At 64.0% G+C, this 13464-nt stretch overlaps 1 protein-coding gene across 2 annotated transcripts; it reads left to right on the forward strand.

Annotated features, from left to right (window-relative positions):
- The first annotated feature begins 167 nt into the window (after positions 1-167).
- On the forward strand, positions 168-10158 carry GATD3 (glutamine amidotransferase class 1 domain containing 3). 2 transcript variants are annotated; one of them, XM_082655018.1, is made up of 7 exons: positions 174-380; positions 572-624; positions 2036-2149; positions 3059-3178; positions 5510-5602; positions 8183-8338; positions 9620-10158. In XM_082655018.1, exons 1-7 carry the CDS (start codon positions 222-224, stop codon positions 9747-9749), a joined length of 825 nt encoding a protein of 274 aa, XP_082511144.1. In that variant the 5' UTR covers positions 174-221; the 3' UTR covers positions 9750-10158. The 2 variants fall into 2 exon arrangements, with proteins under 2 accessions (XP_082511145.1, XP_082511144.1); XM_082655019.1 differs by lacking the exon at positions 5510-5602 and having other exon boundaries at positions 168-380.
- The last annotated feature ends 3306 nt before the right edge of the window (positions 10159-13464 follow it).

Raw genomic sequence — 13464 nt, forward strand, 5'->3', positions numbered from 1 at the left:
TGCGCGCCTCCCGGCGACGCCGCCGCGGGGCGGGACGGGGGCGGTGCCCAAAGCCGCGTGGACCTGCTGCAGAACCAGGAGCCCTTGCCGGGTTGAGCGCGAGCCACGGGCGACTGCGCGGGCGCGGCCCCGCCCACCGGCGCGCTCGCGGGCGGGCGGCGGCAGTGCGCAGGCGCGGCTCCGCTCACCGTGACCCTGCGACCCCGGTGTCCTCGCGCAGGATGGCGGCCCTCCGGGCTCTGGTGGCGTCGAGGCTAGCGGTGACCGCCGCCTTCGCGCCGCGCCCCGGCCTGCGTGCGCTGCCGTTCGGCGGAGCGGCGCAGTCCCCGCGCGCGGCCTTCCACGCCTCCGCGCCGCGCCCCGTGGCCAGGGTCGCAGTGGTGAGCGGACGGGCGGGGCGCCGAGGTCGGCCTTCCCACCCTCCCCGTGCCCGCGGGCGGCCCCTCCGCCCCCCCACCGCCTCCCTCGCGCTGACCTCCCTCTCCTCCAGGTCGGCCCCTCCCCCTGCGGGAGGTGGTCGGCCCGCCCGGTGGACCGCGTGACCCCCGTGACCGGCCCTCCATCCCTGCAGGTGCTGTCCGGATGCGGGGTCTACGACGGGACAGAGCTCCACGAGGCCTCATCGTAAGCCCCTGGGCGGCTCGCCCTCGGGAGGGGCGGTCCCCCTTTTCCTGGACCGTTCGGAGAAGCCTTCCTGCTGGTTAGGAAGGCAGAGAGGACTGCTGGACCAGACTCAGGGCGGCGCGAAGGACAACGTTTAAACTCAATGCGTGTAACGTACAGGGAGATATAAAATGAGCTTTTTAGTATCACCTGTGATACTAAACACAGTGCTAACCACTTAACATTTGTTCTGCTGTTTTTCCACACCCACGTGTTGTACACATTGGGATAAAACGGTCCTGCGTGTTGGAAATCAGAGCACTCTTTTCCGTCTTTACAGCATGATTTTTAAGGGCTGTGCGGTGACCTCGCCGTAGACCGATGTCATTGGGGTAGCCTGCCAGCTGTTGCTGAGTAGTTTGTCCTTTGATCGATTTACTTAAAAAGTTCCTGTGAGCAGGACCGTAGGGGTTGTCAGGTTCAGAGTTAGTTGAAGGGGAGAGTTAGGTGGTGGTTGGGGAACACACCCCTCCCAATTGCGGGGCCTCGCTGGTCCCCGGAGGAGCCTGAGGCTGGTGTCTGGGGGTGGCCGCTGGGCGTGGCCAGCGGGTGCTGGCGGTGGCCGGACAGAGAGTGAACTTTAGAGCGTTCTGGGCTGGTGGGTGGAGAGGGCCGGGAGTTTCCTGATGGGGGCTGAGCAGGGTGGGGCAGGAGAGAGGAGGCGGTGAGGAATAGCCAGCAGCTTGAAACCTCCCGGGCAGAGCAAGGAGTTGTAGGTCGAGTGCCCGCGAGGTTCCGAGGAGCTGAACCCCAGTCCAGGGGTCCCAGCCCTACCAGGGGACAGCTGTGATCTGTCTTGGGGTCTCGTGTCTCCTCTTTCTCTGGAAGTGGGTAGTGACAGCACTGCCAGGGACAGGTTTCGTGCCAGTGTTTGGACTCGGACCTGCCGCAGAGCAACCCTTGGTAGATGCTGGCATCAGTAGCAGCCCCCAGGGTTGCGTGGGTGTCTCCCCTCCCCATGAGGGAAAGGTTGGGGAGACCAGGAGCTGAACTTACTTTGGAGACTAAAAGCCCTCCTCAACCCCTCGAGGCCATTGTGGATTGGCCCATGGGAGGAAGAACACCCAGAAGGAGCCTGGGAATGCAGACATCTAGGCTGTGACAGTTGCCGGGTCACCCGTCCCTACGGCCTGGTTTGTAAAGGGAGCTTGGGGGCGGCTAGCTGGTCTCCACAGGCCAGTTCAGTGACAGCGAACTCAAATAGAGGGCATTGGGGTCGTTAGCAAGCCAGTCGTGACTTTTTGCAAAGCAAGGAGGTTGTTAACCTATGTGAGAAGTGTATACCTGTCAGTCACCTAAAACAGTTTTTAAACACCCGGTGGCAGGTAAAGCTGGGCCAGGCACATGTCTGGTCTGATTCCCTCCTGTGCAGGATACTGGTTCACCTGAGCCGTGCGGGGGCCGAGGTCCAGATCTTCGCTCCTGACATCCCTCAGATGCACGTGATTGACCACACCAAGGGGCAGCCTTCTGAGGGCGAAACCAGGTACGGGCCCCTCCTCGTTGTCCTTGAACGTGCACAGGTTGAAACTCCCCAAGAACGTGCGCGCGGTTGCTTCGTCTTAGCTGGGAGCCGAGTCCGCGTTTAAGGGGACCTGGCAGCAGTGGTCCTGACGCTGTGCCGGACCCCAGGACGTCCCTCGCCGTCCAGCACTGTTGGAGCCGTGGAGGAAGGTTCCCCCTGAGTGAGCTCCTCGCGCCTTCGTTCTCGCCGAATGCCCGTGCGTTCATTTGGTCTCAACCCTCGTCCACCCGTTTGGACCCACGTATCTGTGAGCAGCTCCCACCAGCATTTCTGTTCCCGAGGGGAGTGCGGCCCTGGCCTCACATCCGCTGAGACCCACCTCCCCGCTCCGGCCTGGCCCAGACTGCAGGGCGATGGCCCCTGGGGGCTGTGGTTCCCAGGTGCCCTCCAGCGGGTGCAGACAGTGAGAGACGGGGCGGTGGGAAGGAGCCGCGGTGCCGTCTCCTGGGGCTGCGGCCCAGTCAGGACCCAGGCCCTGGGCCGCGCAGCCGGGACTGGGAGGAGCTCCCTCTGCGGCCGGTCCGGGGCTGCCTCACTCGTCCCTCAGAGTTGCTTCTTAACGCTGCCCCCGCGGTTCCATCACCGTCCGTTCCCAGCGCCAAAGGCTCCCTGGTGGCCCTGCCTGACACAGGAGTCCGGGTGACTAGGCGTGGTGGTTCGGAAGCGCCCATCTGAAAGGGCTCCAGGGGACGTTTCGAACACAGACCGGCTGTGGTCACTGTCGCTGTGGCGCCTTTTCTGGGGAGCAACCCGCACCGCCTGTGAGCCGGGAGAACAGGTCCTCTTGTCTCGTGGAGGCTCCTTCCTGCCCCGTTCTCCCGTCTGTCCACACACTGAACCTGCTGGGGGCCTCTCTCTGCTCTTCCCCAGGAATGTTCTGACTGAGTCCGCGAGGATCGCCCGCGGCAAGATCACCGACCTGGCCAAACTCAGCGCTGCTAACCACGACGCGGCCGTCTTCCCCGGGGGTTTCGGAGCCGCCAAAAACCTGTACGTGTTTCGGCTCGGGGCTCTCCTGCTTTTCCCCTGGACTGTTAGACGGGGATGCGGTGGTGATGGGAGCAGCTCTTGGGGGGTCTGGCCCAGCGACGACGCAGCTGCCCCATGACAGGGAACCCTGGTGGGAGGAGGCTCCTGGGACCTGGCCAGCCAGGTGTGGTGCTAGGGTCTCGTCACATCAGAACCCATCCGTGTACGTGTTCCCTGCAGACACCTGCTCTCCTGTGGACCTTGCAGCGCGGAAAAGTGCCTTTCTGGTTGGGCCGTTGGGAGGATAGTCCTGACCAGAGGAAGGGAGATCTTTTTTTTGCTGTTTGGGTTGTTGCCACGGTAACTGGACCTCAAGCCTAGGAGGCCGTCACACCGCAGCTGTGATGTACTTTGGGTTTCAGGTTCTCTTTTTGTTCTCTCGTTCCTTTCTTTCTTCTCCGCGTTTCATGGAAATTCTCTTGCGCTGGCCTTGCTGGCCTAGCACGTCCCTTCCGACGTGGCGCGGGGCTGCTGCTCCCGTGACGGAGGGGGCTCGAGGACTGCAGGAAAGCACCCAGCAGCTGCGCCCCGCGGCTTTGGGGCTTTAAACACGGGGCAGCATGCGTCACAGCCTGGACTACGTGCGTTTTGGTCAGTTGACCGCTTGGTCATTGAGGTTCCCGCAGCAGCGCGAGGGCCTCCCAGCTGGCGCTCTGTCTGTCCGGGCGCCGTGCACCCAGGAGCGGGGGCAGAGGCGGTTACGTTCCCTGAGGTCCACCTCTGCACTTGGTCCTTCCGCGTCCTGACATCTTGAGGCTCCTTTCTGCTTGCAGCCGTCACCAGAGCACCTCTTTTCTCCACGTTCCCACCGGTTTTCCCACAGTCCTTCCTCCCGCCTGGACCCCTGCCCTGCCTCGTGTCCACTCCCTCTCCCAGAGCCAGCCTGGGAGTGCTTTCCCTGCATCGCCATCCTCCTGAGCCCCCTGGTGGGAGATGGCGGATCACAGTCTGCGTCGGCTGGCCTTGTCCTTCTTACGGGACCGGGTTTCTTTCTCTGAAAGATGAGCTGGATTCACAGACCCTGTGCCTTCTCTCAGCCCTTAGACCTCACCTGGTGTGAGGGTAGCTTGAGGGTGCGTTGGGGTTATGTCCCTGGCGTGGCTGACACCCTGCCTCGGGTGACTTAGTGGTGGTGCGTCTCGGTGTACAAGGAAGCAGGGCCTTGGGTCAGCATCCGTGTCTGTGGCCTCCCAGACCCCTGGGGGAAGCTGGGATTTCTGGCCGCTGGTCCCAGTCTTTCTGACCTTTCCAGAGGAAAGGCCGGCTCATCAGCGGTCTGTGCGGCGCACAGGGGGCAGCAGGCGAGGTCTGTATGACACATTCACTGTGGAAGCCCAGTTCTTCCTGCTTGGGACCCCAGGATCACCTGTGGCAATGCTGCCAGCTTTTCATTTTCCGAGAGAGTCACGTATATGTCTGCGTTAAAAATCCAACCAGATGGTAGCCTCTCGTTCTGCACTTGGCGTCTTTCACTTAACGCTGAGGCTTGTCCCTTAAACGTCTGGCAGCCGCACACACAGATCCCGTTGTGTAGGCGACCCAGTGCTGACGGGACTCCCGGACTTCCCGTTCTCTCTTTTGTCTTACACCTTTTGGAGGTACGGCTGACGTACAAGTGTTTAAAGTATGTAACCTGAGAAACCGCTTCAGGGTAGCCGGCATCCCTCACACGCACAGGTTGTCCCGTCGTGCGCGCGACGCACGGGGTGCCCGGGGCAGAGGCGTCAACCCCGTGAACGAGGCGGAGGAAGCCCAGGATGGGGCTCCTGGCTGAGAGGCGTGGCCTTTGAAATTTGATGGGTCTGAGTTTGCCTTCCAAAGAGACAGTACTGGTGTGAGCCCACCGACCGGGAGGGAGGCCGTTCCAGACCCCCCCGCGGTCCTGCTGTGGTGAAAGAGACGGCCTCTTGTTTGGTTTGGGTTTCTCTTCCTTGTTAGTGAAGGGCAGCATCTGTCGCTGGTTTGGGGCCAATGGCACGTCCTGCTGTTCCTGGGTGGGCCGAGCTCACGGCCCGAGTGCCTGCGTGTCAGCTTCCCCTTCACCTCTGCTGGCCTCCCTGCCTTTAACCTCCCACGCTGCTTTATGTTTCAAAAAATAGAAAAAAATACACATGTGTACGTGTAATTACGTGAAAGGCCGTGCACACATACTTGCACACACGTGTCACTTTCTGCAGTTGCTGAGAAGTTCGTGGAGCACGCAGGATCCCGGGGGGTGGGGAGTGGGGCTGGGGCTCCCCAGGCAGGCAGGTGTTGAGCCCTGCGGTCTAAGGAAGCCTCTTCTCGTGGCAGGAGCACGTTCGCCGTAGACGGGGGCGACTGCAAGGTGAATAAAGACGTGGAACGCGTCCTGAAGGAGTTCCACCAGGCCGGGAAGCCCATCGGGTACGTGTGGCCCAGCGGGCCCGGCAGTGGTGGAGGGAGGGCGGTGGCCGAGGCCGTGGCTCACAGCCAGGAGCTGGCGCCTGGAGCTGTGTGGTCTTGGAGACCCTCAGCCCCTTTTCTTGTTATAACTGAGGGGGTTTCGTGTGATCTCACAGGCGCCTTCCTGCTCTGAAAATTCTGTGGTCGTGTGGTTTCGTTAATTTCTCCTGATGACTTAGGAGGGGAGGGGATGATCCTCTCAGGGTCTAGAAGGTTCCCAAGTCCTTCTGTGGCCCCCAGCCTTTGCCAGTCCTCTCCCCATGCCTGGCCTCCGCCTTCCCGTCCTGGCTTGGAGCACCCCTCAGCTAGCTGGCCCCTGTCCTTCCTCATGCCACGGCTGCCGTGAGCACCATTCCCGACCCCTGTCGCTCTCAGCTGCCCTTCCTTGGGGACCGGATCCTGCGGTGGCCACACACTGGGCCCACATTCACGGGCCCAGCCACTGCTCACAGCCTGGCCCGGGGTCCTCGGCCTGGCAGACGGGCGAGGCCAGTCGTAACCCACACCAGGAGGCACTTGCGGACGAGTGGCGGCGACCCCACCGTCAGACCTGCTTGTCAGGCTGCCCGTCCCACGAGCGTCCTGGGGCGGGGGGGGCCCTCGGTGCTGCTTTACCACGGGCGTCGGCGCACGGCGCTGGTGCTGGGGCGTGTGGGTCGCACGCTTTGGAGTCATCCCTGGCTGGGGAAGTCCTCCCAGGAGCACAGCGGTGCACAGATGCACTAAGAACAAAATCTGCCGGGCTTTCCATCACATGGCTGCTCGCTGCCTCCCGTTGGAAACTGGAGAAGAATGAGGGTGTTAGAGCATTGGGTCTGAACGGGGCACAGAGGCTGCAGAGGACAGTCCCCCAGGGGCAGCGTCCTTCCCAGACCTGTGGCCACTCCCTGGAGGCCCTGCCCACTCAGCGTTGCAGGCACCCCCACCAGCGGCCGTAGCCCAGGGGCATACCTGCCCTCGCAGCGCCCAGCCTATCACCTCCTGGGGACCCGCTGGGGCAGCACCGGTGTGTGGGGGCGAGCGCCCGGGGCGGGGACCCAGCTCCCTTTCTCTAAAAAGTCAGCACGACAAACGGGACAGAAGCCCAGCAGATTGGCCACCTCACGGCAGGCACCCTGTCCACTTGAGTGAACAGGCGCCTCTCAGCTGAGCTGGAGAAGAACCCAGGTCACCCTGGGGTGGAGGGTGCGGGACGGTGACACGGTCCTGTACCGGCTGCCGTGTCACTGGGCAGCTCCGTTCAGCCCCTCGTGCGGTAGGCTACGCGTCTGTCTCTAAAAGCAGCAGCGCTGTCTGGCCGCGTGCAGAACGCCCTTTCCGGGTCGGGGCACCTCGCGCCCCCCTTCCGGGCCGCCCGTCGCTCCTTGACCTCGTCAGAAGCACGGACAGAGCGAGGGGTCCAGCCGGCTCTGCTGCCGGGCCCGTGCTTCCCTCCGCGCAGTGCGGTAGCCCCCGGCCAAGGACGGGCAGGCAGCCCAGCCTTCGTCTCGGGCGTCGCCCGCAGAGTCGGGTGCCTGGGGACCTGCTGACGTGACAGATTCCCGAGATGGCCGTTGCGATGACGCTCACCTGCTCGGGGCTGAGGGGGTTTGTCTCGTGGTCCCTGAACAGGAGTTGTGGCAGTTGTCTCGGCACTGAACGAGCGTGTAGGTGTGTTCTCACCACGTTGTGTTGCGGTCAGCTCAGAGGACCAGTTGAGCAGACGGGGTGGTGGGCGCAGCCAGAGGGGTGTGGACCCCAGGGGAGGGGGACCGGCCCGGCTGGAGCAGCTGTGGCAGGCGTCACGCATGTTCTCGCGGGGGGCAGGGCCCTGGTGACGCCCTGGCTGCTGGGGGCCTCCATGTTGGCTGATCCAGGGGCCCAGGAGTTGCCGGGTGGGGCCCCCGGTGAAGAGCAGGACCTCGGAGGAGCCCCGAGGGCAGGCGTCCGGCATGGACCTGCAGGGCTTGGACGCCTCCGGGCAGCCTGCTCACGGGGACCTGGGGAGGGTTTGGCACGCCGCCAGGACAGGGCCCCTGGCTCCGCACCGGCAGGTCAGGCGAGGCTGCTGCTTGGACCGTGTCCCCCAGCCCCCTGCGTCCCCTCCAGAGAAGGGGATGGGTCTCAGCCGGTCAGTACAGCTGGGCTTCTCAGTTGCTGTGCGACAAACCACCCTAAAGCTTGGGCCGAAGACAGCGCCGCCGTCTGTGGCCTTCTCTCCGGGTGGACCTTTGCACCCTGGGCACCGTGTCAGGTGCCTGTGCGTGTCTGGCAGCCGGGGCTCAGCTGGCTGCCCTCCGCCGCTCTCCAGCCTGACGCCGGGTGCCTGGAGGCCGCCCCATGCTCCACTGGTCACAACTGCCACGGGCAGCCCAGGGGCAGGGGCAGGCTCCAGCCCGCGGAGCTGGCAGAGGCTCTGGCACTGGGTGTTCCGTCCCCATGGCATTGGTGTCTGTGCCCTTTTCTGAGGCTGACCGCATTCTCTAAGCATAACTTGCTGGGCCCCCGGCCTGGCGGCCACATTCACAGCCCTGAGCTGATCCTCCTTTCCTCGCCTTTCAGCTTGTGCTGCATCGCTCCCGTCCTCGCGGCCAAAGTGCTCAGAAGCGTCGAGGTCACCGTGGGCCACGAGCAGGAGGAAGGCGGCAGGTGGCCGCACGCTGGGACCGCGCAGGTCATCAAAGCCCTGGGTGCCAAGCACTGCGTGACAGGAGTGACCATATCCTTCCAGCAGCGGGGGCGATGTGGGAAACCGCCCTCTGGCCCCTCGGGGCCACCCTGGGGTGCTGCACAGCCGGGGCGACCAGGGCATGTGCGTGGAGGGGCGTAGCACCCGAGGCTGTGACCCCTCCGCCGTGCAGTGGTCACGTTCCCAAGTCCCCGCAGTGACGCTGGCTGAGCTCAGCACACCCCAGGCGGGGGGCTCGGTGGGTCGGGTGAGGAGACGGCCGTGGCTCGCGGCGGGGGGGTAGGGCGCTGCCTGTGGCGGAGGGAGAGTGAGGACCCGGTGCCGGGCCAAAGGCCGGGGTGGAAGGCGCGAGGGCTGCTTGTCCTCATCTGGTGGCAGTCCCCTGGGTGAACCAGACGGAGGGCCACCCCCGGCAGCCTTGTCGCCCCCATTCTTCCTGCAAGCGGGTCCTCTGTGTCCTGAGGTCACCAGGGTGCGCTGCGGCTGTAGAGAGCCTCAGACCACAGGCTACCCGCCTTCCAGCTCTGCGCCTGGACCCGAGGGTCTCCATGGGGGCCGGAGTCAGCAGCAGAGCGGCGCGGGGCCCCAGGAGGCGCAGGAGACCAGCCCGTTACCCTCCGGGCGTCTGTCCTGGCCGCGGCGCGCTCCTCGGTGTGTCTCTACTTGCAGGCAGTTTCAGGCGTGAATGTCCCTCCCCTTCCAGCACAGAGCGGCCAGCCCCGGACCTGGGGCTTGGCGTTGGCTCAGGAAGCAGGTCTCAGGGAGGAGGTGAGGCGCCTCTGTGCTGAGGCTGGGGCCCGGGTCCGGTTGCCCCGTGCTCACAGCGGGCGTTCGGACAAGCCTCTAATGCAGTCTCTCGACGCGAAGGATGGCAGTGCTGCGCTGCCTTCAGGGTGGCCCCGGGGTCCCGGCTGGTGCTCGGGCGTCAGGCCCACGTCTGCAGCCATGGGTCCCGTGAGGCCCCCTGCTGGGACGTGTGTTAGGAAGCAGCCCGTGGGGTCAGGTTCCAGGGTTTTCAGTTCAAGTAGCGCAGGGGGTGCAGAAAACCCCTTCCAGGTGGCGCTGGGGTGGGGGTGGGGTGCGCGTCTGGGAGGGGGTGGGGGTGGGGTGCGCGTCTGGGAGGGGTGGGCGGTGCCTGACGCCACGCGCCGTCTGCTCCAGCTGTCTTCCGGGTGGCGCTGGGGTGGGGGTGGGGCGCGCGTCTGGGAGGGGGTGGGGGTGGGGCGCGCGTCTGGGAGGGTGGGCGGCGCCTGACGCCACGCGGCGCCGTCTGCTCCAGCTGTGCAGTGTTCTTCCGTAACCTGTGTGCACGAGGCTCACGTGGACCGGAAGAACAAGGTGGTCACGACCCCGGCCTTCATGTGTGACACGGCCTTCCACCACATTCACGACGGGCTCGGGGCCATGGTGAGCAAGGTGCTGGAACTCGCCAGCAAGTGAGGCCCTCGGCGCGGGGCTGCTCGCCTGTCAGCTTGGAACCGCGCAGGAATTGATTTCTTCGCTTAAACCTGCAGGCATTTTCTTTGTAAGGAGGGCGCTCGCGATACGCTCGGGGTCAGGGGTAGACTCCCTCTCAAGGAGTGAGGCCGGGGCGGCAGGGCCCACCGTCTGAGGGGCGCTGGCACCTGGCCTCGTGTGCAGCTTCCAGCTTGAGGTCAAGTCTGCCTTTCTGCGCCAGCAGGAGGGCGAGAGAGGACGGCAGTCCTAGGCCGGGCCCGCGTCAGAGCACCTCACTCAGTATTTGGAAGGAAACAATCTTTAAGTTTGTAAATCTAATAATCAGGAAACCAGAATACCACCTCATCGACAATTAAAGCTTCTCTAACCTGGAGTGGGCACGTATTAATTAGAACAGTCCGCAGCTTTTTAGAGCAGGCAGGCCCTTTGGGGAGAGGAAACTTCTTTCCGAAACAGACATGGGCAGTTCTGTTCCAGGCCCCCTGAGCCCAGCAGGTGAGGGTCACACACGAGGCTCCGTACCTTAGGCTCAGGTCTCCTTGTTTCAGGAAGGGAGGGTGCAGGAGCTCAGTCTGTGTGGACCTGCAGGTGGGCCCAGGCCCCGGGAGGGGGCGTGGGCCGTGCGGGAGGAGCGATGAAGCGTGAGCCGGCAGGCTGGCTGGCGCCTTTCTGTGGGCGTGTGGCTTCTGTCCTGGGACGGCTCGCGGGGGGCTTCGCCCGTCACAGCGCAGCCCCGCTGGCCTGTCCTCCGTGACCCAGCGTGGCGCCCCGGGTGCTCGGAGCCGCCACGTCATCTGGTCCTGAGAAAGCTGCCGGGGCCGACGCAGCGGGCTGTTCAGTTGGGTCCAGTCCACGCTGAGCTGTGTCCTGGTGGCCTGGGGGTGGAGTGCAGTCACAGGTCGCCCACGCTGCCCCTCACCCTGCCCCACCGACGGACACGCCTCTAGCAGTTTTCCAGGGTCTGAGGGAGCTCGGGGAGGGCCGGGCCTGTGGAAGGAGCCGTAGAGCCTGAGACCACGCCCACCTGATCCGCTTAGCTCCCTGGGTATCTCACGTCTGCCAGTCTTCCCTGCACTGCACGGCAACTCTGTTCTCTGGTGGCCTGTCCTCCTCCCACGACGCTGGGTCCCATGGGACACAAGCCCCTGAGGCACACCTGCAGGCACCAGCCACACTGGCCAGCATCGTCCTTGCTCAAGAGAGCCTTGCAGGGCCCATCAGAGGTGAGGTTAACAGCTCATCCTAAGAAGTCTGTTCACTGAAACATTTTGTACAGATTTGTGTGTGTGTGTGTGTGTGTGTACATGCACGTGCACGTGGAAGAAGGCAAAATCACAGGTGTGCACCTCGGTGAGCTTTCATGGAATGACCTGCCACCTGGATCCAAAGACCACAGCATCACCAGCCCAGGTCCGCTCGGCACCAGGGGCATGCCCAGGCGATGGTGTGTGTCCTGGCCGCGTGACTTTCTTTTACAGCAACGTTTCTGGAGGGTTCTCCCCTGGCCGTCCGTGTCCCGTGAGCGTGGCCCCTGGGCTCCGGGGGTGGCCCCTGGGCTCCGGGGGTGGTGTGGTGTGTTCAGCTCCCGTGTGCCTCGCCCAGGGTACGGGTATCTGGCCCTGGGGTCTGTTGGATCTTCTGTTTTCATTCCTGCCACCTCGGTGGCTGTGGAAGGTGTTCCCGTGGTTTTCTCCGGCCTCTCCCTCGTGTCCGCTGAGGCCCCATCTCCTCTCTGTTTATTTCCTGGCCCTTTGGGGACCCTCTTTGGCAAAGCGTCTGTTGGAGTTTCGGGCCGTCCGCTCTCGGTTGTCTGTCCGTGTTTCGTGATTGGAGCTGCTTTGTGCTCTGGTTGTAGGTCCTTCGTCAGTTCAGTGGGTCGCACGTGTTTTCTCCCACTTTGTCTTTTCGTTCCGAGTGGTCTTGATGAGCAGATCCTCCTGATTTAATGTTGGCCTGTTGATCACCCTTCACCGTTTGTGTTTTTCTGTCTTTCTGTGGAAGAAAACTGCTTCCCGCAGGAATGAGGGCATTTTCCTGTGTCATCCTCGTGTTAACGGTCGTTTCGCCTCTGTGTTTAGATCAGCGGTTCGTCTAGAATTGGTGTTGATGAGTCATTCTGCTCTGCATTTGATTCATCGCTTCTGGAAATGCCAGGGAATGTGCCCACAGAGCAGAGTGGGCTTCAGTGGCCCGAGAGGTGTCACTGCGAGGCCACCTGGAGCCCCGCTTGCTTGCGTTTATCTCACAGGCGCGGGGCGGGGGCAGTCTCAGGGGCAGTGGGGCATCAGTGCCCGAGGGGTGGAGACCCACAGGGAGCAGGCTGCCTGGATTCCACCTCCTCTGCTGCCACCTGCTGGGACCCGGCCAGAGGGCAGGCGGCTGGAGAGCGAAGGGCAGACTCACGAGGAAGTCCCCAGAGAATGTGTAGTCACTCGGTGTCACCTCGCAGTTCCCTGTTGTCCACCCTGGACTTTGCCACACGAAACGCCTGGTCGCCCGGTCCAGGAGGGCCGCCGCGGGGTGAAGTCCGGTGGCAGCCAACACGCCGTCCTGTCGGCATTGCATCTGCCCGCTTAACCCCGGCGCCAGTCCTGGGTGGGGGTCCCCGAAGGGGGGGCCTGCGTCAGGCAGAAGGACCGGCAGAGAACCTGGCTCTGGAAATGTCTGAAACGTTCCAAAGCCCGAGAGGGGCCCCAGCAGCCCAGAGCCAGAGGGAGTCCAGGCACGAATTCACTTGACGAGGATTGAGCGCCTGCTTCTTGCCAGCAGCGTCGCAGAGCTGGGGGTGGGGGGGAGGGGACGGGGACACGACCCTGCACTCCCGGGGCCCGGGCTGGGGGATGGCGGGTCCGCGAGCAGGTGAGCCAGGGGCCTGAGGGTATCGGGGGACCCGCCGGGCAGGAGGGTGGTCAGGGAAGGGACAGGCACCATCTCAGCAAGGACCAGAGGCAGAGTGAGCAGGTGGCAGAGTGAGCAGCAGGCCCGACGGGGATGGGCCTGGGGAGCTCAAGGACAGCCGGGGCGTGTGGGTACCTGGAGGCTCCTTGGTGGGGACCAGGCTGCCGGGGGCGCTGCAGAGCCGTCCTTGGGTCTGGTGCAGGCTTCCAGGGTTGACCAGGCCTGGCTGGGTGGCCTCCTCCTGCGGGCACCACGGGCACCGCGGGGACAGGGCTGGTCATCTGCCTGTGGCCCTCCTGGACCCCACCGTCCCTGCCCTTTCCCCTGTCTGATTGGGCCCCTTCGTGGGCACCTCTTCACTGCCCCTGCAGGCCCTTCCACCTGGAAAGCCTGGCCCCCCGTCTGTATCGCCAGCCCCCTCGGCCCTCAGCTCCCTGCCCCAGGGCCCCTCTGCAGAGGACTTGCCACAGCTCACGGTCTGTGGCCTGTGTGTGCGCACGCCCACGTGTGCATGCGTGTGAGGCTCGCTGACCCGCGTGGGGTTTACTCGGAGGCCCCGTGCCGCCCTCACCTCAGCTGCAGGCCGTCCAGCGGAGCTGGACGACACCTGCCCTTCCACAGCTTCCTATTCCTGCAAGACTTCCTTGATAACACGTTTTTGGGTTTGTTTTAGATAAACTTTACTCTTTAGAGCAGCCTTAGGTTCAAAGAAGAGTTGACTGGAAAGTACAGAGAGTTCCCATACCTTCCCCCACCTCGCCCCACACACAGCCTCACCCGTTGTCAGCATCCCCACCAA

The sequence above is a fragment of the Grampus griseus genome, assembly GCF_964374135.1.
Source record: "Grampus griseus genome assembly, chromosome: 5".
Classification (NCBI taxonomy): Eukaryota; Metazoa; Chordata; class Mammalia; order Artiodactyla; family Delphinidae; genus Grampus; species Grampus griseus.